Source organism: Trachurus trachurus (assembly GCF_905171665.1).
Source record: "Trachurus trachurus genome assembly, chromosome: 21".
Lineage (NCBI taxonomy): Eukaryota > Metazoa > Chordata > Actinopteri > Carangiformes > Carangidae > Trachurus > Trachurus trachurus.
In genome coordinates, this window is record NC_139899.1 from 34,779,983 (window position 1) to 34,805,915 (window position 25,933).

The following is a 25,933-nucleotide window of genomic DNA, read 5'->3' on the forward strand; positions in this document are numbered from 1 at the left end:
AACAATGTCAACTTTGCATTAAAAGTGACATCGGGGCGGTGCGTGGCGCAGTGGGTAGAGCGGCCGTCCCATGTAGAGGCTACAGTCCTCGCCGCAGGCGTCCCCGGTTCGAATCCCGCGTCGGGCAGACCTTTCCTGCGTGTCATTCCCCCTCTCTCTGCCTCCCCATTTCCTGTCTATCTCTACTGTCATCACTATCAAATAAAAAGCAAAAAGCCAAAAAAATATACTTAAAAAAAAAATAAAAGTGACATCACTTACCAAATGACACTTAACAACAGCTGTCATAAGTATTCATTGATGTTTATGACAGTGTTATGTCAATCTTATGAATACCTATTCAAGTGAAGTGTTACCAACAAAAACTTTTCTTAACCAGCTGCAATAACCTGAAGTGATAATTAATTAGTTAATGTTTTTGAACCCAACGTCACCTGGAGAACGTCACGTTATCATGTCTCTGTTGTGTTTCGAAACTTCAACCTAACTGACACAAAAAAGAGATTGTGTTAAAGCAGAAGTAAGCGATCCGGTCGTTTTGGCTAATGCTGCGTTCCAGGCAGGCTTTTGAAACCGTAAATTACAGCTTCAAGTCACAACTTACGACTTTGTAGCGTTTCAGGCAACCCACTCGTGTTTTTCCGACCTGTTTTACCTGTGAAAGTCACTATAACGGCCACTCGTAACTTCTGACCCGTGAACTCGTACCAGATCGAACTGGTAAGGAGTTTCCTTGAACACACCATAACAGTCCTCGTCCCTACGTCACCACATTCACGGCGTCCCTTGGCTGCACACACAGCCCTGCATGCCGTTCTCTCTCCTCATTGGATAAAAACTGTAGGATAAGATAAATGTTTTCTCCTGGGCTCAGAGCAGAGCAGAGGGACTGAGAGACCCGTGTTTCGGTCCAAACACTCTATAGAAGTGATTGCTGTCGGAAGATACAACTATTTAAGACTTATAATAACACAAATATATCACTTACTTCTGCTTTAATATTTCTACACTGCAACAAGTCCTTCATTTGTGCAGCAAAATGCTGCCAGATGATTGCTGAGAAAAAAACCCTCAACCAACAGTTTGGCTTTCTCATAAAAAAAAAAAAAAAAAAGAATTTAGTAGAAAGTCTGAGCAGGATGAATTAGTGCCCGTGGTGTCTAGGATGTTAGAAACTGAAGAGTGAAATCTCTGGCTCAGAGTTTTTGTTGCAGTGTAACTTGATGTATTTATAGAGATCCAGAGCTGGTCTCCTGTCAGATGTCAGGGATGTGTCGGCTCGCTGTCAGTCAGCAGAGATAATCACAGCAGAGCCGATAGCGACAGTAAACTCTGCAGACTGACAGCTCGCTGAGGAAACGGAGCACTGGGCCCTCAGCGCGCTGTCAGCCAGACCTTTAACTGCTTGTAAAGAGCTTTAATTCAGGCATGTGAGGAAGCCCGTTGTAAATATCTGCTGTGGTTTGTTAATCCAAACTTGACCTACGGGACCGGAGTTCAGCCCCGTTACCAAAGCCCCCCCCCCCACAGCGGGCAGTTACATGTCAGCGTTACGACACCAGCCGAGCCTGAACCGTGATGTCGGCGTTTTCCTCAGAGTGACGTTGGGTAACTCCTGTCGGGAGCGCACACTGCAAAAACTCCAAATCTTGCTAAGTCTTATTTCTAGTCAAAACAAATCTCATTATACCTAAAATATGTATATTTATACATATACATACATAGTTATCAGTGTTGCCGGTAACGCTCTACTTAGTAACGCGTTACTGTAGTCGGACTACTTTTTTCAGTAACGAGTAGTCTAACGCAACTACTATTCCAAAACTGGTAGTCAGATTAAAGTTACTTTTCTAAAACACCGTGCGTTACTATTTCTGCATTTCGGGGAACGTGGGTTAGGTTAGATCTATATTTAGGCCTAGGTCTACTATGCGGTTACACCCCGCCTTTCCGAAGCCCCGTCTTTCCGACAATAGACTTCCATTCATCGTAATAGCGGGGTTTTCTATTTTTTCTAAAGACCCCGCTACTCCGAAAAGGCTATTGGGGGAAACCCCCAGCGCGCAGTGCGCATTGATCCTTTTTTCCTTTTTGGGGTCAAACGGATCATGTGCATAATTAACTGCAAAACAAGCAAATACTTCATATTAATGACATATAATGTTCATTCTGCTTCTAGCCTGTCTAGCCTCTACCTGGTCTTTTTACTAAACTTAACCAACTCCTTTCTTCATTGCCCAACCAAAGCATCTCCCTCAGTCAGCTGTCAGCGCGAGCGGCGGCTGCAGCAGCCTCGCGCCCGTGTGAGCTCAAGCCGGCTTCAGCCGCGCTCGAGCGGAGCAGGGGGGGAGAAAAAGAAAAAAAGTGTATTTCTATTACTGTGTCGGGGAGAAAGTGGGACAGATCTGCCCAGTCTCTGAGCAGCACGTTTCACAGACAAGCCACAAAGCAGAATGTAAACAACGTCACGCGGTTCAGCACCTTGGACAGCTGCGGGGGGGAGGAGGGGGTGTCGTATTCATGTTAAATGGAATTCATTTTATTTCAGATTTTTTTTTTCCGGGGGGTGGGGGGGTGGGGTGGTATTAGGCCTATGTATTACGTAAGAGTTTTTAAAAAAATGTTTACGTTAAGTCAAGAAAGACTGTCTTCAATTTATTTTTCATTTAAAAAACAAGTAAGCCTATTTCAAGGACATGTTTGCAAATGTTGGTGTCAATAAAGAGAGTATTGGCAGAACTGGTAGTCATTGTCATGTTATAGGGCCGGGCCAGGTCGGCGGGGGATCTGCTGAAAGTAACTAAAAGTAATCTAATTTAGTTACTTTTAAAAGCAAGTAGTCAGTAACTTAACTAAGTTACTTTTTAAAGAAGTAGTCAGTAGTCAGTAGTCGGATTACTGTTTCAAAGTAACTGTGGCAACACTGATAGTTATACATACAAAAGCAGCTTGTTTTTAGACACTTTTGACTTATTTCAAGTCTATTTTCATTTGAAATAAGTAGAAAAATCTGACAGTGGAGCAAGTTTTTCTTTCTTATTACAAGCACAAAAAACTTGCTTTCACTGGCAGATTTTTCTACTTATTTCAAGTGAAGATTAGTTTGAAACAAGTGAAAATGATCTAAAAACAAGTTAATTTTTAGGTGATGAGTCTTATTTTAAGTGGAAAGAGATTAGTTTTGACTAGAAATGAGACATTTTGACAAGAAATAAGACAAATATTCTTGGAGTTTTTGCAGTGTCAACATTCTCCTTTTCCAAGAAAATTGCCGGCTGGTGGTGATTGACAGGAGCAGATTGCCCCCCCCCCCTTGCCCCTGATGGGTTTTTCAGAGGTGGGCTCTCAGCCAATCAGGCCCCTTGGTTATTTTAGAAGCCCACATGCCTTATCTAGAGAAGGTTTGCAGTGATTGGCAGCGGCCGGAACGTGAGCCCATCCCGGTCGTATGCTAATGAGCCGGCCCCCCCAGTGTCGAGTCCCCAGGAGATCGGTCTCCAGTTGTCCTGAGGGCTGCAGCCACCGGCCTTCAGCTCAACCTCCACCACGCCATGCGGACTAGCCCCTGAGGATTAGCTGCTGCTGCTTCTCTCTTTTGTGGATCTATTGACTAAAGGGGGGGGACTAACCATGTCTTCTCCCCAATCCAAAGCCCGGGTGATCGGCATCAACCGGCCGCTGAAGGACGCCACCGTCACCGCCGGGGAAACCGCCACCTTCGAGTGCGAGCTGTCGTACGAAGGCATCGCTGTCGAGTGGTTCCTAGGGGGTACCAAGCTGGAACCAAGCGACAGAGTAAGTCCACTTCACTTCCTGAAACGTTTTTTTATTTTATTTTTATTTGTTTATTTCGGGCATGTCAATTTAAATCATCATCATCACACTTCATCTTAGTTCAAATAATACAATGCACATGACCGAAAGGGAAAGCGGGAGAAGCTAAAGCTGATCTAGTCCCGCCCCCATTACCCACAGAATAAAATCTTTATCGTGATCTTTTCTTTTCTTAAGAACTTAAGACCTGTTGATGTTCTGCATGAAACTCGTGTCGTTCTCATAGTTTTTTTATTGCAAACTGCGTCGGCTCTAAAACACACAGATTTGGTTTCGACAACGTCTTCCCTCCAGTGTGCAATTCTCAACAGGAAGTGATGTATTTAAATACTCACAGCCGTCGGTCAATCACTTGATAAGACAAGTAACAATCATCAAGAAGAATAACAACTTTAAAAAATGTAGCAAATATTAGAAAAAAAATAAAAAATAAAAAAATACATCAAAGACCCAGACATCTAAAGTATCATAGGTAAATAAATAGCTACATAGAGCAATTACAAAGTTCTTTTTCTGTAAATGCAACTTTTGGCCGTGCAACCTCTTCAGTTTTGCTCCTGGAAGTTTTTTTTTTTGGAGTGTTGGATGCGTGTTTTTCCTTGTTTTGAACTGATGTTCTGCATGAGCCCAGATGTGTCGTGTCATGTCGGTTCAAAAGTCAAAGTCTTTTATTGTTGTTATTCCACATGTTAAACCTGACAGAACGAAATCTGTACCCGGGTCCCAGATAAAATAAAAGTGAACAAATAAAATAAAAGCAAGGAATGGGCACAATCTAAAAAACAGACATTTCTATAAACAGAAATAAATAAGATAAAATAGCACATTCATAAAAAATGGCAAATAGTCAGTGCAAGAGAGTGTTTTGGACACAGTGTTCGGTGTTCCTAGGCCCGAGCCGCTCCGGTCGCTCCGGTCTTCATATAAGGGCCTGCTGCTGCTGCAGGTTCAGGATTCCAGCTGAGCATTCGATCCTGGTTTTGAGATAACGCAGGCAGGGAGGCTTTTCTGCCCCGCTAAGCGCTTCTAGGGGTTATTTTTACCAGAGCAGTGGGGCAGGTGGCAACAGAAACTATTTGTCAGCTCCGGGTTTTAAAAACACCACAACGACGATGCAGTTAAATGTTGTTGCTGTTGTTGTTGTTGTGTTCGGATCTTCGCTGTTTTTCCTGAGTCCGGCGTGAGTCCGGAGCCCAGAGATGAAATGAAAGCCAGTCATAACCGAAGGATTAGTTTGATTATGGGATGTAACCTGAGAACGGACACATGATCTCTCTCGCTCTCTGAGTTGTGCAAGTGTGATTTACTGTGTCACGTGGTCAGAGATTCACACACTGTTTCAGCTGGTTGTTGATCTTCTAGATTAAAATCAAGTCAGTGAATAAAGTAGGAAGATGTTCACACTGTAAAAACTCTAAATCTTTCCAAGAACTTTTGTCTTATTTCTTGTCAAAATGTCTCATTTCTAGTCAAAACTAAACTCTTTTAGACTCATCACCTAAAAATGAACTTGTTTTAGTTTTTTTTTTGTTTTCAAACTAATTCTCACTTGAAATAAGTAGAAAAATCTGCCAGTGAAAGCAAGTTTTTTGTGCTTGTAATAAGGAAGAAGAACTTGCTCCACTATCAGATTTTTCTACTTATTTCAAGTGAAAATCTGCTGGAAAGAAGTAAAAAGTGTCTAAAAACAAGCTACTTTTTATGTGATGAGTCTTATTTTAAGTACAATGAGATTTGTTTTGACTACAAATAAGACAAATATTCTTGGTAAGATGTTTGAGTTTTTGCAGTGCAGCAGCGTTCTCAGGGTGCTGCTTCCTGTTGATTAACAGCTTCCTATCAGATGTTTATGGTCTGCTTTCTCTTTGGTGATGGAACACATTTCAGTGTTTGAAAAATTTTAACCAGATTTTTACTGAGTGGATTCAAAGTCAGGAAAGTTAATATCTGTGAGACCAACAACACATGATGAATTGTTACTATGAACTCACAACAATGACCACATCTCTAGACCATTTCTGTCACTGGGAAAACAACAAACACAAAACAAAAGATAAACAAAACATTTTCTAACCTCAAACCAAAACGTTTCAAAGAAGAGAAATGAGAAATATCAAAGGTTTTAAGTCCTAGTGGAGAATTACTACACTGCAAAAAATGGTGAGATAATTGAGTTTTTGCAGTGTGGACTCTACACTGCAAAAACTCAAACTCTTACCAAGAATATTTGTCTTATTTCTAGTGAAAACAAATCTCATTCTACTTAATAAGACTCATCACATTAAAAATCTGCTTGTTTTTAGACACTTTTTACTTCTTTCAAGCAAATTTTCACTTGAAATAAGTAGAAAAATCTGATAGTGGAGCAAGTTTTTCTTTCTTATTACAAGCACAAAAAACTTCAATCACTGGCAGATTTTTCTACTCATTTCAAGTGAAAATGAGTTTGAAACAAGTGAAAATGATCTAAAAACAAGTTAATTTTAGGTGATGAGTCTTATTTTAAGTGGAAAGAGATTAGTTTTGACTAGAAATGAGACATTTTGACAAGAAATAAGACAAATATTCTTGGAAAGATTTCAGTTTTTGCACTGCACTAACTGGCTGGTTGATAAAGAAAAACTTGATGTGTTTGACCCTGCAACAGGAACTAGTGGTGAATGTGCTGCTGCTCAGTGTCTGTGAGATTCGAGGACAGCTAGTTGTCTTAGGAGATGCAGACTTATCAGTCTTATCTCAGTCTATGTTCCACTGTTGTAAGAATATCAAAGACGCAGTGCAGATGTGAGCTTCCCGACATAAGGACGTCCATGGCAGCGTATCACAAGCTGCCATGTGTTGTTGCTCTAACGAACGAGGACCTTTAACGCCACTTGGACCATATGTTCAGCTGCTCCTCGGCGAGGCGACAGCTCGCTGTGATATACAGTGGGTGGATGTGGGGTAAAATCAGCCCTCAGGTGTCAAAGGTCGGGCGGTTTAAATCGGGGGAAGGAAAGCAGCTGTCAGGGTTCATTTTAGCTGTCAGGGCTCAGCTGACAACCCCAAACTTCACTCTGGCTCCTCTGAACCTCGCAGACAGAGTGGAGGGATGAGGAGATCCACTCTGAGTGTAGGATGAAGTGATGCTCAGCTTCACCACTTAGCTGCTCCACTCTGCAAAATCCATTTCCACTGTTGATGAACTGTTCTGATCAAATGTAACCCGAACCCCCAGGAAACCCCCCTGTACTGTAAGTGACCAATGAGGAGGTTAAACCCACGGTTCAGACTGACAGGCAGCGTTCAGGTCCAACCTTTCTTTGAACCAGACCTCCTTAGCTCAAAGACGCACGGCAAAAACTCAAAATGCCAACAGACAGACTGTGGGGGAGGGGTGGTTGTTGTTGTTGTTGTTGTTGTTGTTGCTGAGCCATAAAACAGCCCATAAACCATCTGTTGTAGTCTGGTTCGGTGTTAAATGAGAGCAAGATCTCTGTTTTAAAGGGATAGTTCAACATTTTGGCAAATTGGCCCATTGCCATAATCCCTATAGTCATAGCAGTAGGTTCGTTACCTTTAATTGTCGGTGCAAGCTGTTTTTAGAACGGCGGAGCAGAGCCGCGAGCTGCTCAGAGCTACGCTACGGAGGCTCATTATGGGATTTCTTGGTTTCCCTCATTATCAAACTCATCAAATACACAATCCAACAACTCCACAACGCTCTGGTGGACAAGTTGTGACCTGCACATTCACCACGCTATGAGATAATAACACAACGTTACCACACAGAGTTGTTTTAGAGGGAAATTCATGTAAAACCACTGATGTGCGTTGCCTTCAGGGACAGTTTTTCATCATCAGTCTCTGTATTTCCCTCTAAAACAACTCTGTCTGTTGGTTTGAACCTACTGCTATGACTATAGGGATTATGCAATGGGCCAATTTGCCAAAAATGTTGAACTATCCCTTTAAACGGGGCTTCTGTAAACCGTTTTGTTGAACCTGCAGGTGGTGCTGAAGTCAGATGATAAAGTCCACAGCCTGACGCTGAGAGACGTGCAACTGAATGAAGCAGGACAGGTCAAACTCACCGCCAAGGACTTCGAGACCGAGGCCAACCTCACTGTCAACGGTAAGACACAGCATGTCCCGTTTCTACTGCACTGCAAAAACTCTACATCTTACCAAGAATATTTGTCTTATTTCTTGTCAAAACTAATCTCTTTCCACTTAAAATAAGACTCATCACCTAAAAATTAACTTGTTTTTAGATCATTTTCACTTGTTTCAAACAAATCTTCACTTGAAATAAGTAGAAAAATCTGCCAGTGAAAGCAAGTTTTTTGTGCTTGTAATAAGAAAGAAAAACTTGCCCCATTATCAGATTTTTCTACTTATTTCAAGTAAAAATCAGCTTGAAAGAAGTAAAAAGTGTCTAAAAACAAGCTGCTTTTTAATGTGATGAGTCTTATTTTAAGTAGAATGAGATTTATTTAGACTAGAAATGACATTTTGACTAGAAATAAGACAAATATTCTCGGTAAGATTTTGAGTTCTTGCAGCGTGGACTCTACTGACAACGTCTACTTTAACCAGAAACTATCGTAAAACCTCCAGAAATCTCAGTTTTACACTGCAAACCTCAAAATCTTACCAAGAATATTTGTCTTATTTCTAGCCAAAACAAATCTCATTATACCTAAAATATGTATATTTATACCTATACATACATAGTTATACATAAAAAACGTAGCTTGTTTTTAGACACTTTTTACTTATTTCAAGTCTATTTTCACTTGAAATAAGTAGAAAAATCTGATAGTGGAGCAAGTTTTTCTTTTTTATTACAAACACAAAAAACTTGCTTTCACTGGCAGATTTTTCTACTTATTTCAAGTGAAAATTAGTTTGAAACAAGTGAAAATGATCTAAAAACAAGTTCATTTATAGGTGATGAGTCTTATTTTAAGTGGAAAGAGATTAGTTTTGACTAGAAATGAGACATTTTGACAAGACAAATATTCTTGGAAAGATTTTGAGTTTTTGCAGTGTACCAAACTTGGTAAAAAAAACAGCAAACCGAGCATCTGACTGTGTGTGTGGTTTGTGTGTTTGTGTGTTTGTGCAGAGCCGGCGGTGGAGTTCAGCAAGCCGCTGGAGGACCAGACGGTGGAGGAGGAGGCCACGGCCACGCTGGAGTGTGAAGTGTCCAGAGAGAACGCAGAGGTGCAGTGGTTCAGAGACGGACAGGAAGTCAGGAAGACCAAGAAGTACGAGATCGTCGTCGACGGCCGCAAGAGGGCGCTGCTCATCCACGACTGCACTCTGGACGACTCCAGGACATACACCTGCGACGCCAAGGACTTCAAGACCTCCTGCTTCCTCAACGTCGAACGTGAGTCACCCGAACTTATAGAACTGATGATGCATTCGAGGACCCTATTAAGACTTAGGGGGTTATAAACCAAAGAGAAGGAATCTACAGGACTCTGCACTGCAAAAACTCAAAATCTTTCCAAGAATATTTGTCTTATTTCTTCTCAAAATGTCTCATTTCTAGTCAAAACTAAACTCTTTCCACTTTAAATAAGACTCATCACCTAAAAATTTACTTGTTTTTAGATCATTTTCACTTGTTTCAAACTAATTCTCACTTGAAATAAATAGAAAAATCTGCCAGCTTTTGAAAAATTTGCTCCCCACCAGATTTTTCTACTTATTTCAATTGAAAATAGACTTGAAAAAAGTAAAAAAAAGTGTCTAAAAACAAGCTGCTTTTTATGTGATGAGTCTTATTTTAAGTAGAATTAGATTTGTTTTGACTAGAAATAAGACAAATATTCTTGGTAAGATTTTGAGTTTTTGCAGTGTAGTGGTCATCTCTATAAAGACGGGTCAGGGGACGTCTCGGTGTTGATGTCTGGTTTGTTGTGTTGTGTTGACAGCTCCACACATCGAGTTCTCCAAGCCGCTGCACGACGTGGAGGTGAAGGAGAAGGAATCTGCCAAGTTTGAATGTGAAGTCCACAGAGAGAACGTCAAAGTGAGTCTTTGTTTTGTTTTGTTTTGTTTTGTTTTGTTTTGTTTTGTTTTGTTCATTGGAGAACAGCGATGATGTGAATGATGTATGATGATTCCATCTCTGAGACGTCGTCGTGTCCCTCACTGTCCCTCCCGCAGGTCCGCTGGTTTAAGGACGGAAGTGAAATCAGAAAGGGGAAGAAGTACGAGATTATCGCTCAAGGCCGCCAACACATCCTCATCATCCACAAGTCTGTGTTTGACGATGAGGCTGAATACGAATGTGACGCAAAGACCAACAAGTCCTCCGGCATGCTCACTGTCGTCGGTAAGCAGCAAAACTCTTCTCCATGCACATCAATCCAAAGCAGAGCCTCGTTCTCCAGACCTGCAGGACTCAAGTCAGGAAATAGTTCAGACTACATCACAATCTGTTGAATTTATTATCAAGGGTCGGTTCGAATAGAAATATTAAAATAATATTGGTATATAATATACAGCTCTGGAAAAAATTTAAGAGACCACTCCCAAAAAAAATGTTCTGTTTTATTCTATCAACTACCGACAACATTTCTCCCAAAATTTAAAAAAAAATATTGTCATTTAGAGCTTTTAGTGGCTGAAAATGACTAAACTAGTCTAAATAACAAAAATATCAAGTCTTTTCAGACCTTGAATAATAATAATAATGCAAAGAAAACATGTTGATATTTATTCCTAAACAACACAGCAAGAATATTTTAAATATTTTATTGTGGGATAATGTCAATGTTTAATCCCAACAGTGGTTTTTATTTTTTTCCGAAACAAATAAGAGAGCACTTTCACAAATGTTTCTTAAAAGCATCTCTACATGTACGACAGTCATTCTTTTCTTTTCCCGAGTTAAAATATTAAAATATTCTTTTTTTGCATTATTATTATTATTCAAGGTCTGAAAAGACTTGATATTTTTGTTATTCATTAGCCAATAAAAGCTCTAAATGACAATATATTTTTTTTCAATTTTGGGAGAAATGTTGTCGGTAGTTGATAGAATAAAACTTTTTGGGAGTGGTCTCTTAATTTCTTCCAGAGCTGTAGAATATGGTCTGTATGAGGTAAAAAGTCCGTGAATGCAGCACAGTCCTGAGTGTTTGTGTTGAGTTGACCTTGAGTTGACTTTGTTCCACCATCGTCTGTGTCCGTCCTCACAGAGGAGGAGACGAGGTTCACCAAGAACCTGTCCAACGTGGAGGGGACGGAGACCGACAGCGTGAAGCTGATCTGTGAGGTGTCCAAACCCGGCGCCGACGTGGTCTGGTACAAAGGAGAGGAGGAGCTGCCCGAGGGCGGCCGCTACGACCACATCGTGGACGGAAAGAGGAGGATCCTCCTCATCCAGGACCTCAAGATGGACGACGCCGGAGAGTACAACTGCAGGCTGAGCTCCGGCAACAAAACCTCTGCAAACCTCAAGATTAACGGTAAAAAATATTTCACTGCTGACAATTGTAATATGAAGTGTTAAAGGGATAGTATAATTTTTTTTAAAAGTGGGGTTGTATGATCTCCAAATAGCCCCTAAGTACTTTAATTGCAGTAGAAGACTCTCTGCACTCCTCCCGTTAGCAACGCCAGCCCATAATAACCCTTCACACAGTTTTTATTTGGACCTAACCAACTGCTGATCGGCGGGCGCTAACCCTGGGCGGAGGGATACGTGAGTTGGTTAGGTCCAAATAAAAACTGTGTTTTTCCTGCACTTTGAAGGGCTGGAAAAAATTATATTATAGTGAACAATGGAACTGTGTATTTTTTTTCACGTAAAACCTCTTTTAGGCCGTGAAAATAGGCCGTTTCTTTGGGTCTGTTCACAACACTGTATGTTGTAAATCTCTGGGCAGGGCTATTATGGGCTGGCGTTGCTAACGGGAGGAGTGCAGAGAGTCTTCTACTGCAATTAAAGTATTTAGGGGCTATTTGTAGATCATACAACCCCACTTTTAAAAAAATGCTACTATCCCTTTAAAAACCACTGAAACTAACTGTGAAAGAAATGTGAACATTACTTTAGTTAGTTATGGACATGTTTTTCCTATAATCTCATTGTAAGCGTCTCTCTCTCCGCTGCAGAGCTGGCGGCTGAGTTCATCTCGCGGCCGAAGAGCCAGGAGGTGGTGGAGGGCCAGAAGGCCGAGTTCAGCTGCTCCGTCTCCAAGGAAACCTTCGAGGTCAAGTGGTTGAAGGGCGACAAAGAGCTGGAGGCGGGAGACAAGTACCGCATGGTCAGTGACGGCAAGAGACGCACGCTGATCATCGCGGAGAGCGAGCTGAAGGACGAGGGAGGATACACGGTGGTGATCGGCGCCACCAGAGCCGGCGCCGAGCTCACCGTGCTCGGTAAGACAACACATTCTAGTTTTAGTTTAGGGTTTGTGTCTTATTTATCATTTTATTTACCGGGGTTTTAAATTCCAGTCTTAAAGAATCAACTGAAACTCTCCACACTGCAAAAACTCTACATCTTTCCAAGAATATTTGTCTTATTTCTAGTCAAAACTAACCTCTTTCCACTTAGAATAAGACTCATCACCTAAAAATTCACTTGTTTTTAGATCATTTTCACTTGTTTCAAACTAATTTTCACTTGAAATAAGTAAAAAAAATCTGCCAGTTTTTTTGTGCTTGTAATAAGAAAGAAAAACTTGATCCACTATCAGATTTTTCTACTTATTTCAAATGAAAATAGACTTGAAAGAAGTAAAAAGTGTCAAGTCAAGAGATCTTTATTGTCCCCGGAGGGCAATTTGTAGTGCAGCGCACAAGGGAGCTGCTGCTGCTGCGTGTCGCCATTACCAGCGCCACAGTCTATCAGTAAAAAGTGTCTAAAACAAGCTACTTTTTTATGTATAACTATGTATGTATATACATATTTTAGGTATAATGAGATTAGTTTTGACTAGAAATGAGACAAATATTCTTGGTAAGATTTAGAGTTTTTGCAGTGTATGTTCCACATTCTTCTGATTCACTGAGTTTGTACACATTCTAGCTTTAGTTTAGGGTTTGTGTATTATTTATCATTTAATTTACTGGGGTTTTAAACTTTTAGTCTAAAAGAATCAACAGAAACTCAACATTAAATCTGTAACTTATTGATTTACATTAGTTTATTTTCATTTATTAGTCTTAACATTCAGTAAAATTGTCAAAAATGTACTTACATTGCAAAAACTCAAATATTTTACCAAGAATATTTGTCTTATTTCTAGTCAAAATGTCAAAACAAATCACATTCTACTTAAAATAAGACTCATCACATTAAAAAGTAGTTTGTTTTTAGACACTTTTTACTTCTTTCAAGCAGATTTTCACTTGAAATAAGTAGAAAAATCTGATAGTGGAGCAAATTTTTCTTTCTTATTACAAGCACAAAAAACTTGCTTTCACTGGCAGATTTTTCTACTTATTTCAAGTGAAAATTAGTTTGAAACAAATGAAAATGATCTAAAAACAAGTTATTTTTTAGGTGATGAGTCTTATTTAAAGTGGAAAGAGATTAGTTTTGACTAGAAATTAGACATTTTGACAAGAAATAAGACAAATATTCTTGGAAAGATTTTCAGTTTTTGCAGTTTAAACAACTTAAATAAACTTGATTTCTCATGTTTTAGTCATAATTTGACCCTGATGCAGTTAGAAATCATGTTAAAGGTGAGTTACAACAGTTCATAATGTTTTTCTTCCTGCAGAGAAACTGAAGATCATCACGCCGCTGAAGGACACGGAGGGTCCCGAAGGTCAAGAGGTCGTCCTGAACTGTGAGGTGAACTCGGAGGGTGCCAAGGCCAAGTGGCTGAAGAACGACGACACGGTGTTCGAGAGCAGCAAGTACGTCATGGTCCAGAGAGACAACGTCTTCTCGCTGAGGATCAGAGACGCCAAGAAGGGAGACGACGGCAACTACAGCATCAACCTGACCAATCACAGAGGAGAGCAGGCCAAGAGCGCCTGCAACCTCACAGTCAAAGGTCAGTGGGTCGCAGACATTATATATATATATTATATATCAGCATGAAAGTCCAATTTTTGGGCCCGTAATTAAATTTTACCACACAAATGACCCTTCTATTCGCCGGACAAACATGTCAAACTTAGCCTATGGGTTTTTTCATGTATTTTAAGGTAAAAATGTTTAACTAACAGATATCACCATGAAACTTCCCAAGTTTTTTTCTCACATTAAGACAAATATTTTTTATATTACAAGTTTTGTCAAATTTTATGTTTAAATGTGTAAACGCCGCAGTATCTAATGAAATATGCAGCAATGTTTACATACATTTCCAGAACTGAAATCTGAACAATGTATAAAGCTATTTTCAAAATTTTTGTCCAGATTGTAAAAACTGACGAGTCATGTGAGGTCTAACCGTGTGTGTGTGTTGTGTTGCTCAGAGGAGAGTCTGAAGATCGTGGTTCCTCTGGAGGACGTGGACACTCAGGAGAAGAAGACCATCAGCTTCAGCTGCAAGGTCAACCGGCCCAACGCCACGCTGAGGTGGATGAAGGGCGGCGAGGAGATCGTCCCCAACAAGCGCATCGTCTACCGAGTGGACAAGGACAAGCACACGCTGACCGTCAAGGACTGCAGCATGGCCGACGAGGGCGAGTACACGGCCGTGGCCGGGGACAGCAAGTCCACCGCCGAGCTCATCATCAGCGAGGCGCCCACAGACTTCAGCGTGAGCCTGAAGGACCAGACCATCACCGAGTTCGAGGACGCCGAGTTCTCCTGCAAGCTGACCAAAGAGAAGGCCGAAGTCAAGTGGTACCGGAACGGACGAGAGATCAGAGAAGGACCAAGGTACGGCAGAGTCCGAGATCCAGTCAGAGACCGAGATCCACACTGCAAAAACTCAAAATCTTACCAAGAATATTTGTCTTATTTCTTGTCAAAATGTCTCATTTCTGGTCAAAACTAATCTCTTTCCACTTAAAATAAGACTCATCACCTAAAAATGAACTTGTTTTTAGATCTTTTTCACTTTCATTTTTACACATTTTCACTTGAAATAAGTAGAAAAATCTGCCAGTGAAAGCAAGTTTGTTTGTGCTTGTAATAAGAAAGAAAAACTTGCTCCACTATCAGATTTTTCTACTTATTTCAAGTGAAAATCTGCTTGAAAGAAGTAAAAAAGTGTCTAAAAACAAGCTGCTTTTAATGTGATGAGTCTTATTTTAAGTAGAATGAGATTTGTTTTGACTAGAAATGACAAAGACAAATATTCTTGGTAAGATATTACATTTTTTGCCGTGCAGATCCAGTCAGAGTCTCAGATGTTTATGAAGTTTGTTCAAATCTGCAACATTCAAATCAACTCTTCTAACTTACATTTTTGCAGATACACATTTGAGAAAAATGGAAAGTTTTGCACCTTGCGTATCAAGGAGTGCAGACCTGATGACGAGTGTGAATACGCCTGTGGTGTGGACGATAAGAGATCCAGAGCCAGACTCTTCGTTGAAGGTGAGCTCATCACATCAGACTTGACCCAATGTAAAGAGAATCTAGACCCCGTTCCAGTCCTTCTCTGATAGCGGTTTCACACTGGCAGGGCACCGGCATGGTTCTGGTTCCCGAACGCAACTTTGAACCGGCCGGTGCGTTCAGATTGAAAAAATAATTGGTTTGGAACCTGAAAAGTCAGTTCACAGTGGAACCAAACTGTGACATCATCAGTGGGCGTGTCACTTAGGACGAGCAGGAAAGCAGCAGGAAACCATAACCATGTTATATACAGTAGCTTAGTAAAATAAAACTTAAAGCAGATATCAGCTTCACGGCTGTTTCGGCTAATGCTGCGTTCAAGGCAGGCTTTTGAAACCGTAAGTTACAGCTTCAAGTCACAACTACGACTTGGTAGCGTTCCAGGTAACCCGTAGCTCGTGTTTTTACCATCCTGTTGTCTGTGAAAGTTCCCTATAACGGCCACTCGTAACTTCCGACCCGTGAACTCGTACCAGATCGAACTGGTATGACTTCACAGGAAGGAAAAACACAAAGTACGAGTTTCTTTGAACGCACCATGAGTTAGCAGCCCCCGCCCTTGTCAGGCATCAATTGGTCCTCGTGCTACGTCACCACATTCACGCGCATCCCTTGGCTGCACACACAGCCCTTCATGCCGTTCTCTCTCCTCATTGGATAACACTTGTATCCCACAAGGAAAATTTTCTCCTCGGGTTACAGCAGAGCAGAGTGACGGAGAGACTCGTGTTTAGGCTGAAATACTTCATGTAAGTGATTGCTGACGGAAAATAGGACTATTTAGGACTTATATTAACAAAAACATTCCACTGATATCTGCTTTAATGCAGACTGATCGGTTCATTGTAAAACATGTATTTATTTTTGTAAATGTGGTGGTTTCTGTACATACAGACAGAGCCCCGAGGCAGCGCAGCTCTGTCCACACAGGAAGCTTCACTTTACATTCAAGCAAACTAATGCTACTGCCACAATTGTAAAATTTCATCAATGAGACCAACATTTATCTCCTAAACATAATTTAACCAGCCGGTGGTAAACCTCTAAAAACCTGCGGGTAAGTTAATTAGCAATGGTTTTCTCCCCCGGGATGACGACGTAGTTTGGCCGGCGGAGCAGCTCTGCAGACCGGCTGCTGTCTCTGTGATGTCCCGGTCGCTGCAGAGCTTCACTTCTCCGAAAACCATCGGAGCAAACTTCATTTGGATAAACTGGCCGTATATTTGGGATCTTAACAGTTACTTTCTCGCATGAAAAAATATTAAAAGTAAGTAGTACGGTAGTTTGCTGTTTCGGAAAGAGCCGTTGCTGTGGTTACTTCCGCCTGTGTGACGCGGAATGACGTCCTCCCACTTTGGTTCCACTACCCGGTGTGAAAGCTGCTGGTTCGCCAGACAGCACAGAGGTTCTGAGACTCCAGAACCAGAACCAGTGCCAGAACCAGAACCGTGGCAGTGTGAAACCACTATGAGTGACCCCCCCCCCCCCCCCCCCTCTCTCTCCTGCAGAGATCCCGGTGGAGATCATCAGACCACCACAGGACGTGTTCGAAGCTCCCGGCTCGGACATTGTGTTCGAGGTGGAGCTGAACAAGGACCGAGTGGAGGTGAAGTGGTTGAGGAACAACATGACGGTTGTCCAGGGAGACAAATACCAGATGATGAGTGAAGGGAAAGTCCACAGACTGCAGGTCTGTGAGATCAGACCCCGAGACCAGGGAGAGTACCGAGTCATCGCCAAGGACAAAGACGCTAAGGCCAAGCTGGAGCTGGCAGGTAAGAAAACCACATAAGAAAATCAATACGGTAACACTTTACTAGAGTAGGTATTCATAAGACTGACATAAAACTACAGCTGTCATAACCATCAATGAATACTTATGACAGCTGTCGTTAAGTGTCATTCGGTAAGTTACACTGCAAGAACTCAAAATCTTACCGAGAATATTTGTCTTATTTCTAGTCAAAATGTAATTTCTAGTCAAAACAAATCTCATTCTACTTAAAATAAGACTCATCACCTAAAAAGCAGCTTGTTTTTAGACACTTTTTACTTCTTTCAAGCAGATTTTCACTTGAAATAAGTAGAAAAATCTGATAGTGGAGCAAGTTTTTCTTTCTTATTACAAGCACAAAAAACTTACTTTCACTGGCAGATTTTTCTACTTATTTCAAGTGAAAATTAGTTTGAAACAAGTGAAAATGATCTAAAAACAAGTTAGTTTTTAGGTGATGAGTCTTATTTTAAGTGGAAAGAGATTAGTTTTGACTAGAAATGAGACATTTTGACAAGAAATAAGACAAATATTCTTGGAAAGATGTAGAGTTTTTGCAGTGTGTGTAGATGGGAGAAGAACCGCAGCTCCCGATGTCTCTCTGACAATGTCTTCTTCCTCCTCCTCCTCCTCCCTCAGCGGTGCCTAAACTAAAGACCACAGACCAGACCTACACCACGGACGCGGGGAAGCCCATCGTCATGGCGGTGCCCTACAGCGCCTACCCCAAGGCCGAGGCCGAGTGGCTGTACGACAACACCGCTCTGCCCAAAGACAACGTCCACACCGCCGCCGACCGCACCGAGTACCGGCTGAAGGACCCCAAGAAGTCCGACGAGGGCCGCTACAAGATCCTGATCAAGAACAAGCACGGAGAGGGAGAAGCCTTCATCACCTTGAACGTCATCGGTGAGTTCTCACAGAAAAAACACAACGTTTCTCAACTTCTTTGTCTGGTTCAGACCTGAGGGTGGATGAAAAGCTCCACAGCAGCCGGTAAACGGACTGGGTTGTGACTGACAACGAGGCTCCACTTTACTGAAGTCTTCTCAGCACCGGTTTACTTTGGTGCAGTACCAGGTTTGGACAGTAGGTGGCAGAGCTGGATTAAACTGGTAATACAGTTCAAAGGGAATCTGACCGCATTTTGGATCATGGATTGGATCAAATCATGAAAATCTGAAAACGGATTCTGTGATCAGATTGGAATGAATTGAATGAATTTATATTTATTTAAGTGTCATGCACCAATTAAGGCGCCCAGCCTATCAGGGCTTACAAGACACATTATCATCATATTTAGACACCAAACTAAATCATCAGAGCACAGACAAAACTAAACAAAAACCACATGGAATTCACATAAATAATTCACTTTTTCTTTTTGACCAGGCACTTTTTATGAAAGTAGCTCTAGTAAAGACTTCTTTTCTGAAGAACCATTCCAACTTTACCTCATCATCACCATCAGCCCAACACAACTCGGGTTTCACATTTTGCATTTTCTGAAACAAAAACTGCCTGTTCTGGCTTCGTCATATAACGGACAATGAAACACAAGATGCAGTTCATCCTCGATTACATCTAGATTACATAATGTGCAGAGTCTTTCATCCTCAGGTACTGAGTTAAACTGACCTACTTCTATTGCCAGAGTCTGTATTTGATGGTGTGCTGCCCTCTGGTGGTATTACAACGGGGTCGGTTTGGTGGCCTGCGAGTGGAAACTTGAATTTATGCGAAAATATTGTTGAAATTGGTGTCATTAATGTTTTACGTGTTCTTCGTGTTATCCTAAAAGCCTAAAGTCCTTGTGTCTTGATCCCCAGACGTCCCGGGACCGGTGAAGAACCTCCAGGTGGTGGACACGGCCGACGGCGAGGTCAGTCTGGCGTGGGACGAGCCCGAGAGCGACGGCGGCAGCAAGGTCATCAGCTACGTGGTGGAGCGGCGCGACGTGAAGCGTAAAACCTGGACGCTGGCCACGGACCACGCCGACATCCCCGAGTACACGGTGACCGGCCTCCAGAAGGACTCCTTTTACCTCTTCAGGGTCTGCGCACGCAACCGCGTCGGCAGCGGACCGCTCGTAGAGACCGACAAAGCAGTACAGGCCAAGAACAAGTTTGGTGAGGAGGACTGTTTTTTTTTCTTCCCAACATTATCTTTATTGAGCTTTCACAATGTTTCCAAAATACATAAATATACAGAAATACACTGCAAAAATTCAAAATCATACCAAGAATATTTGTCTTATTTCTAGTCAAAATGTCATTTCTAGTCAAAATAAATCTAATTATACTTAAAATAAGACTCATCACATTAAAAAGTAGCTTGTTTTTAGACACTTTTTACTTATTTCAAGCAAATTTTCCACTTTAAATAAGTAGAAAAATCTGATAGTGGATCAAGTTTTTCTTTCTTATTACAAGCACAAAAAACTTGCTTTCACTGGCAGATTTTTCTACTTATTTCAAGTGAAAATTAGTTTGAAACAAATGAAAATGATCAAAAAACAAGTTCATTTTTAGGTGATGAGTCTTATTTTAAGTGGAAAGAGTTTAGTTTTGACTAGAAATGAGACATTTTGACAAGAAATAAGACAAATATTCTTGGAAAGATGTAGAGTTTTTGCAGTGTAGAAGGATTCACACTGAGACTCAGCATTAAGTTAAGTTTGCTGCTGGTGGAGAACATCCCTAGTGACGAGCTGTTGTTGTCTTCTCCAGACGTTCCTGACGCTCCTCTCAACGTGATCGTTGGGAACGTCACCAAGTTCGGCTGCACCGTGTCGTGGGAGGCTCCCGAGTCCGACGGCGGCTCTCCCATCACCTCCTACATCGTGGAGCTGCGCGACCGCACGGCGGTCAAGTGGTCGCCCGTCCAGCTGACCAAGGCCGACGAGCTCAGCGCCATCGTCAACGACGTCATCGAGAACAAGGAGTACATCTTCAGAGTCCGAGCCGAGAACAAGGCCGGCGTGGGAAAGCCCAGCGCCGCGTCCCAGCCCGTCAAGATCATGGATCCAATCGGTACGTTGGACTGAGAGAACTGTTAACCATTCAGTTTACGTGTTTTAAAGGTACATTGTGTAAGAATTAACTCCCATCTAGCATTGTGGTTGTAGATCGCAAGCAACTCAGTCGTATTTTTCATGCTGCATTCACGTGAAATCGGTTAGACGGCAGACGGACGACAGCCGCTGCACGTAACGGCATAAACAAGCCTCTATGTAAACAAGTGGTCCGTCAGCACGAGGCAAAACAATACACGTGACAAAACTAATCTCTTTCCACTTAAAATAAGACTCATCACCTGAAAATGAACTTGTTTTTAGATCATTTTCACTTCAAACAGATTTTCACTTGAAATAAGTAGAAAAATCTGCCAGTAAAAGCTAGTTTTTTATGCTTGTAATAAGACAGAAAAACTTGCTCCACTATCAGGTTTTTCTACTTATTTCAAGTGGAAAATTTGCTTGAAAAAATTAAAAAGTGTCTAAAAACAAGCTGCTTTTGAATGTGATGAGTCTTATTTTAAGTAGAATTAGATTTATTTTGACTAGAAAAAAGACAAATATTCTTGGTAAGATTTTGAATTTTTGCAGTGTAGATAACAGGAGAACTTACGCAATGTACCTTTAAGTTGAAGACAAAACATGAGAGACAGTTTAATGATTGGTGTTTTGTGCCCGTCCCCTTGCAGAGCGGCCCAGTCCTCCTCTGAACCCGTCTTGGCAGGACCAGAACAAGAACTCGGTGCAGCTGAGCTGGGAGACTCCTCTGAAGAACGGAGGCAGCATGATCACCGGCTACATCGTGGAGCGCTGCGAGGACGGGAGCGACAAGTGGCTCCGCTGCAACGCCCGCCTCTGCCCCGACCTCTTCTACAAGGTACCACCACCGCACCGCCCACTCAGAGCAGTTCTGCTTCCTGTTACAGAGCGGCTACATTAGCACGCTAGGCTACACCCGAAGCGGCGTCATTCCTATGTTCCCACATTTCTAACTTTTGTTGTCACTGAAAATTAGGCCCTGTTCCCACAGCCCTTTGGTCCCACCATTGGTTGGGTTGGGGCAATGAAGAAAAGATTGGTTAAGTTTAGTAAAAAAGACCAGGTAGAGGCTAGACAGGCCAGATAGATAGAGTCCAGATAGGTAGAGAGAGTCCAGTGGGAACATAGGGCTGAGGGAACATAGGGCTGTGGGAACATAGGCATGGACCCGATGAAGCAACAGTGTCCAAGAAAATCCGTTCAAATCCCTCTTAGTAAAAGCCCTCCTCCTTTCTTCACTGCAAAAACTCAACATCTTTCCAATAATATTTGTCTTATTTCTAGTCAAAATGTCTCATTCTACTTAAAATAAGACTCGTCACATTAAAAAGCAGCTTGTTTTTAGACACTTTTTACTTCTTTCAAGCTGATTTTCACTTGAAATAAGTAGAAAAATCTGATAGTGGAGCAAGTTTTTCTTTCTTATTACAAACACAAAAAACTTGCTTTCACTGGCAGATTTTTCTACTTATTTCAAGTGAAAATTAGTTTGAAACAAATGAAAATTATCTGAAGACAAGTTCATTTTTAGGTGATGAGTCTTATAGAGTTTAGTTTTGACTAGAAATGAGACATTTTTTTACAAGAAATAAGACAAATATTCTTGGAAAGATGTTGAAGGCCCCTCGACTTGCTTCAGAGTAAAATCCTTTCAAAAATTGTAAATGTCCTTTAGCGGCTCCCATTCAATATATATATATTTCTTTATTTCGGACTCTGGGTCCATAGCAAAAAACAAAAACACAACACAAGACATAATACAACACAACAACAGACAACGCAACACGGACAATAAAAAAAGCTAAAACATAGAATAAAATAAAATAAATAAATAAGATAAAAGTCTCCATGTCTTAGATGAAAATGTCTTCAGCTGCTATTTCACCGTAATAATAAAAGCAGCTGCTTCACAGTGAAAGGTGTTTTAGCCCTGACATGAACTTTAGTTTTAATAAATGTGGCCACTTCAAGACAGTTTTTTTGTTTTTTTTCTGGGAAGTTGCTTCAAATAAAAGCTTGTGTTAAAATAACATTCTATTGCAGTGACTTGTTTTAACTGTTCCTCTGTGTACTTCAGGTGTCTGGTCTGAAATACGGAACCAAGTACAACTACAGAGTATTTGCTGAAAACGCCGCCGGCATCTCCGACCCGTCCAAAACCCTCGGGCCTCTGCTGGCCGACGACCTGCACGGTGAGACCGCCGACGCTCTGAAACGTCACGTGACGGTTTATGTGAATGGATATGTTATTGTGAATCTCGATTTATGATATAATAATATCTAAAATCAAACTTCAAAAAAGAGTTATTAGAATAATAAACAAAGAGTGCTATTGTGAACCTACCAACCCACTATTTATAAGATCTAAGGCATTAAAATGTTCAGATATTGTGTTCCTAAAGACAATGGAAATCATTGTTCGAGTAAAGAACAACAGCCTTCCAGCTTGTATCCTTCAGTTATTTAAATTTAGAAAAGGAAACTATTATTTAAGAGGTGTTATTGATTTTTGAAATGTGTAAAGTGAGAACTAATATAAAATACAAATGTGTTTCAGTCTTGGGAGTTAAAATGTGGAATAAGCTCAGTGATGAGTTGAAGACATGTAGTTCTTTGTTGAGTTTTAAGAAAGCCTTGAAATGTAAAATAATGAAAAATTATAAAATACAGTAATGATTACTTTCATCTCATTATTTTGGACTGTTGACATTCTAGGTAATTTAACTTCATAGAGTGTAAAGGAGAGGCAGATATAAGCCTTGCACTGCAAAAACTCAAAATCTTACCAAGAATATTTGTCTTATTTCTAGTCTTATTACTACTTAAAATAAGACTCATCACATTAAAAAGCAGCTTGTTTTTAGACCCTTTTTACTTCTTTCAAGCAGATTTTCACTTGGAATAAGTAGAAAAATCTGATAGTGGAACAAGTTTTTCTTTCTTATTACAAGCACAAAAAACTTGCTTTCACTGGCAGATTTTTCTACTTATTTCAAGTGAAAATTAGTTTGAAACAAGTGAAAATGATCTAAAAACAAGTTAATTTTTAGGTGATGAGTCTTATTTTAAGTGGAAAGAGATTAGTTTTGACTAGAAATGAGACATTTTGACAAGAAATAAAACAAATATTCTTGGAAATATTTTGTTTTTGCCGTGTGGATATGTTATTGTGAATCTCGATTTGTACATTCAGTGTTTAATTTCCCATCATGCCTCTCTCTCTCCTCTCCAGTTGGCCCGAGTTTCGACCTGAGTGCTTTCAAAGACGGTCTGGAGGTGATCGTCCCTCATCCTCTCACCATCAGAGTTCCCATCAGCGGGTACCCCACGCCCGTCGCCAAGTGGACGTGTGGAGAAAAGGAGCTGACGACCGCCGCCGACGAACGCGTTTCCCTGATGACCAAGTCCACATTCACAGAGCTGGTTGTCACGCCGAGCGTCCGTCCGGACAAAGGCATCTACACGCTGCACCTGGAGAACGACGTCACATCGCTGTCCGGAGAGATCGAAGTCAACGTCATCGGTATAAAAAAAAACAACGTGTCTATATATGTTGATCTGACGACTTTTGTGATTCGTTACAAACGGATTCACTGCACAAGCGTTTTCTGATTCAGACATAAAATCTAACCAAGAATATTGTCTTATTTCTAGTCGAAACAGATCTCATTCTACTTAAAATAAGACTCATCACATTAAAAAGCAGCTTGTTTTTAGACACTTTTTACTTCTTTCAATCATATTTTCACTTGAAATAGTAGAAAAATCTGATAGTGGAGCAAGTTTTTCTTTCTTATTACAAGCACAAAAAACTTGCTTTCACTGGCAGATTTTTCTACTTATTTCAAGTGAAAATTAGTTTGAAACAAGTGAAAACTGTGTAAAAATAAGTTAATTTTTAGGTGATGAGTCTTATTTAAATTGGAAAGAGATTAGTTTTGACTAGAAATGAGACATTTTGACAAGAAATTAGACAAATATTCTTGGAGAGATTTGAGGTTTTTGCAGTGTGCTCCTGTTTCTGATTATTTTGGCCTCATTGTGTTTGTGTTTGTGTCGTCCAGCGGCGCCCAGCGCTCCCAAGGACTTCAAGGTCCTGGAGGTGACGCGGCAGCACGTCCACCTGAGCTGGGAGGCTCCGGAGCACGACGGAGGAAGTCCTCTGACCGGATACCAGGTGGAGAAACGGGACGTGTCCAGGAAGACCTGGGTCAAGGTACGATGATGTCACTGAGTCTTTACCCTCAGCTCCTTCAGTCAATCAATCAATCAATCAATCAATCAATCAATCAATCAATCAATCAATCAATCAATCAATCAATCAATCAATATCAATATAAACTTTATTATCCCCACAGGGAAATTTGTCATGGACAGTCATGTGCCACAAGTTGCTGCAATTGCATAAATACAGAAAACAGATTAAAAAAACCAGTACATTCGACATTCCTCACACAGTTCTCGCATACACATGATTGTCACATTCCCACAGATAAATATAAATATGGTAGATAAAAAATACTGATGAGAGACTATTAAAAACTCAAATAAAGTGCAGGAGTGTCTAGCGCAATAAAAGGATTAAAAGAAAATATAATTTTTTTTTTTTTAAAAGTCCTCATCAAGAAGGTGATGAGAGAAAACGACTTGGTCTGTCTCCATTTCTTTTCATGAAGCAGGGCTGATAAGATATGTGAAAACTTATTCTAAGTCAACTGAAGTGAAAAGAACCATGTGAAGGATCTTTAGGTGAAACAACATGGAGGATGTGGATTATAACTTCCGTCTCTCTCCACCAGGTGGCCACAGGAGTGCAGGACACGGAGTTCACCGTCACCGATGTGGTTGAAGGAAAGGAGTACCTGTTCAGGGTCACCGCCTGCAACAAGTGTGGACCCGGAGAGCCGGCGTACATCGACGAGCCCGTCAACGTCTCCTCTCCTGCCAGTGAGTCCAAGTCAAAAGTCCTTTAATCAGACTGCCGGTGAAGAGCCACAGTGTAACTCCTTTTCTCGTTTCCCCGTTAGCCGTCCCCGACCCTCCAGAGAACCTGAAGTGGAGGGACAAGTCCGCCAGCGGCATCTTCCTGACCTGGGAGCCGCCCAAGTACGACGGCGGCACCGGTATCCGCGGCTACAACGTGGACCGCTGCCAGAGAGGAACCGATAAGTGGGAGCCCTGCGGAGATCTTACCCCGGAGCTGAAGTGCCAGGTGACCGGTCTGATCGAGGGCCAGTGGTACGCCTACAGAGTCCGAGCCCTCAACCGCCTCGGAGCCGGACAGCCCTGCAAGGCCACCGACGAGATCCAGGCTGTTGATCCCAAAGGTACCGAGGACATCTGAATGACTTTTTCATTTTGCTCTTGATTCTCTCTCGAGTTAAACTTCTATAACCTCTGAATCATCCTCTTCGTCCCTGCAGAACCTCCAGAGATCCAGCTGGACGCCAAGCTGCTGGCCGGTCTCACCGCCAAGGCCGGCAGCAAGATCGAACTCCCGGCCGAGGTGACGGGTAAGCCCGAGCCCCGGGTGAAGTGGACCAAGGCCGACTTGGTCCTGAAACCGGACGACAGAGTGACCATCGACACTAAGCCGGGACACTCCACCGTCACCATCGCCAAGACCCAGAGAGACGACAGCTCCACCTACATCATTGAGGCCACCAACAGCAGCGGCCGCGCTACCGCCACCGTCGACGTCAACATCCTCGGTAAGACCTTTTAAACAACTAGA

The 25,933-nt window shown here is 41.6% G+C and overlaps 1 protein-coding gene across 1 annotated transcript in view; it reads left to right on the forward strand.

Annotated features, from left to right (window-relative positions):
- The window catches only part of ttn.2 (titin, tandem duplicate 2), a 254,218-nt gene that overhangs the window by 127,462 nt on the left and 100,823 nt on the right, over window positions 1–25,933 (forward strand). Inside the window, exons 113-133 of the mRNA XM_083996112.1 lie at window positions 3,653–3,795; window positions 7,825–7,948; window positions 8,945–9,211; window positions 9,762–9,859; window positions 9,997–10,165; window positions 11,034–11,303; window positions 11,953–12,219; window positions 13,572–13,850; window positions 14,278–14,686; window positions 15,225–15,349; window positions 16,879–17,145; window positions 17,784–18,053; window positions 18,974–19,273; window positions 19,874–20,176; window positions 20,850–21,037; window positions 22,277–22,391; window positions 23,432–23,722; window positions 24,264–24,415; window positions 24,999–25,146; window positions 25,227–25,526; window positions 25,623–25,910. Of these exons, the coding sequence (XP_083852238.1) occupies window positions 3,653–3,795; window positions 7,825–7,948; window positions 8,945–9,211; window positions 9,762–9,859; window positions 9,997–10,165; window positions 11,034–11,303; window positions 11,953–12,219; window positions 13,572–13,850; window positions 14,278–14,686; window positions 15,225–15,349; window positions 16,879–17,145; window positions 17,784–18,053; window positions 18,974–19,273; window positions 19,874–20,176; window positions 20,850–21,037; window positions 22,277–22,391; window positions 23,432–23,722; window positions 24,264–24,415; window positions 24,999–25,146; window positions 25,227–25,526; window positions 25,623–25,910 (4,773 nt within the window). The remainder of the gene's footprint in view (window positions 1–3,652; window positions 3,796–7,824; window positions 7,949–8,944; window positions 9,212–9,761; window positions 9,860–9,996; window positions 10,166–11,033; window positions 11,304–11,952; window positions 12,220–13,571; window positions 13,851–14,277; window positions 14,687–15,224; window positions 15,350–16,878; window positions 17,146–17,783; window positions 18,054–18,973; window positions 19,274–19,873; window positions 20,177–20,849; window positions 21,038–22,276; window positions 22,392–23,431; window positions 23,723–24,263; window positions 24,416–24,998; window positions 25,147–25,226; window positions 25,527–25,622; window positions 25,911–25,933) is intronic.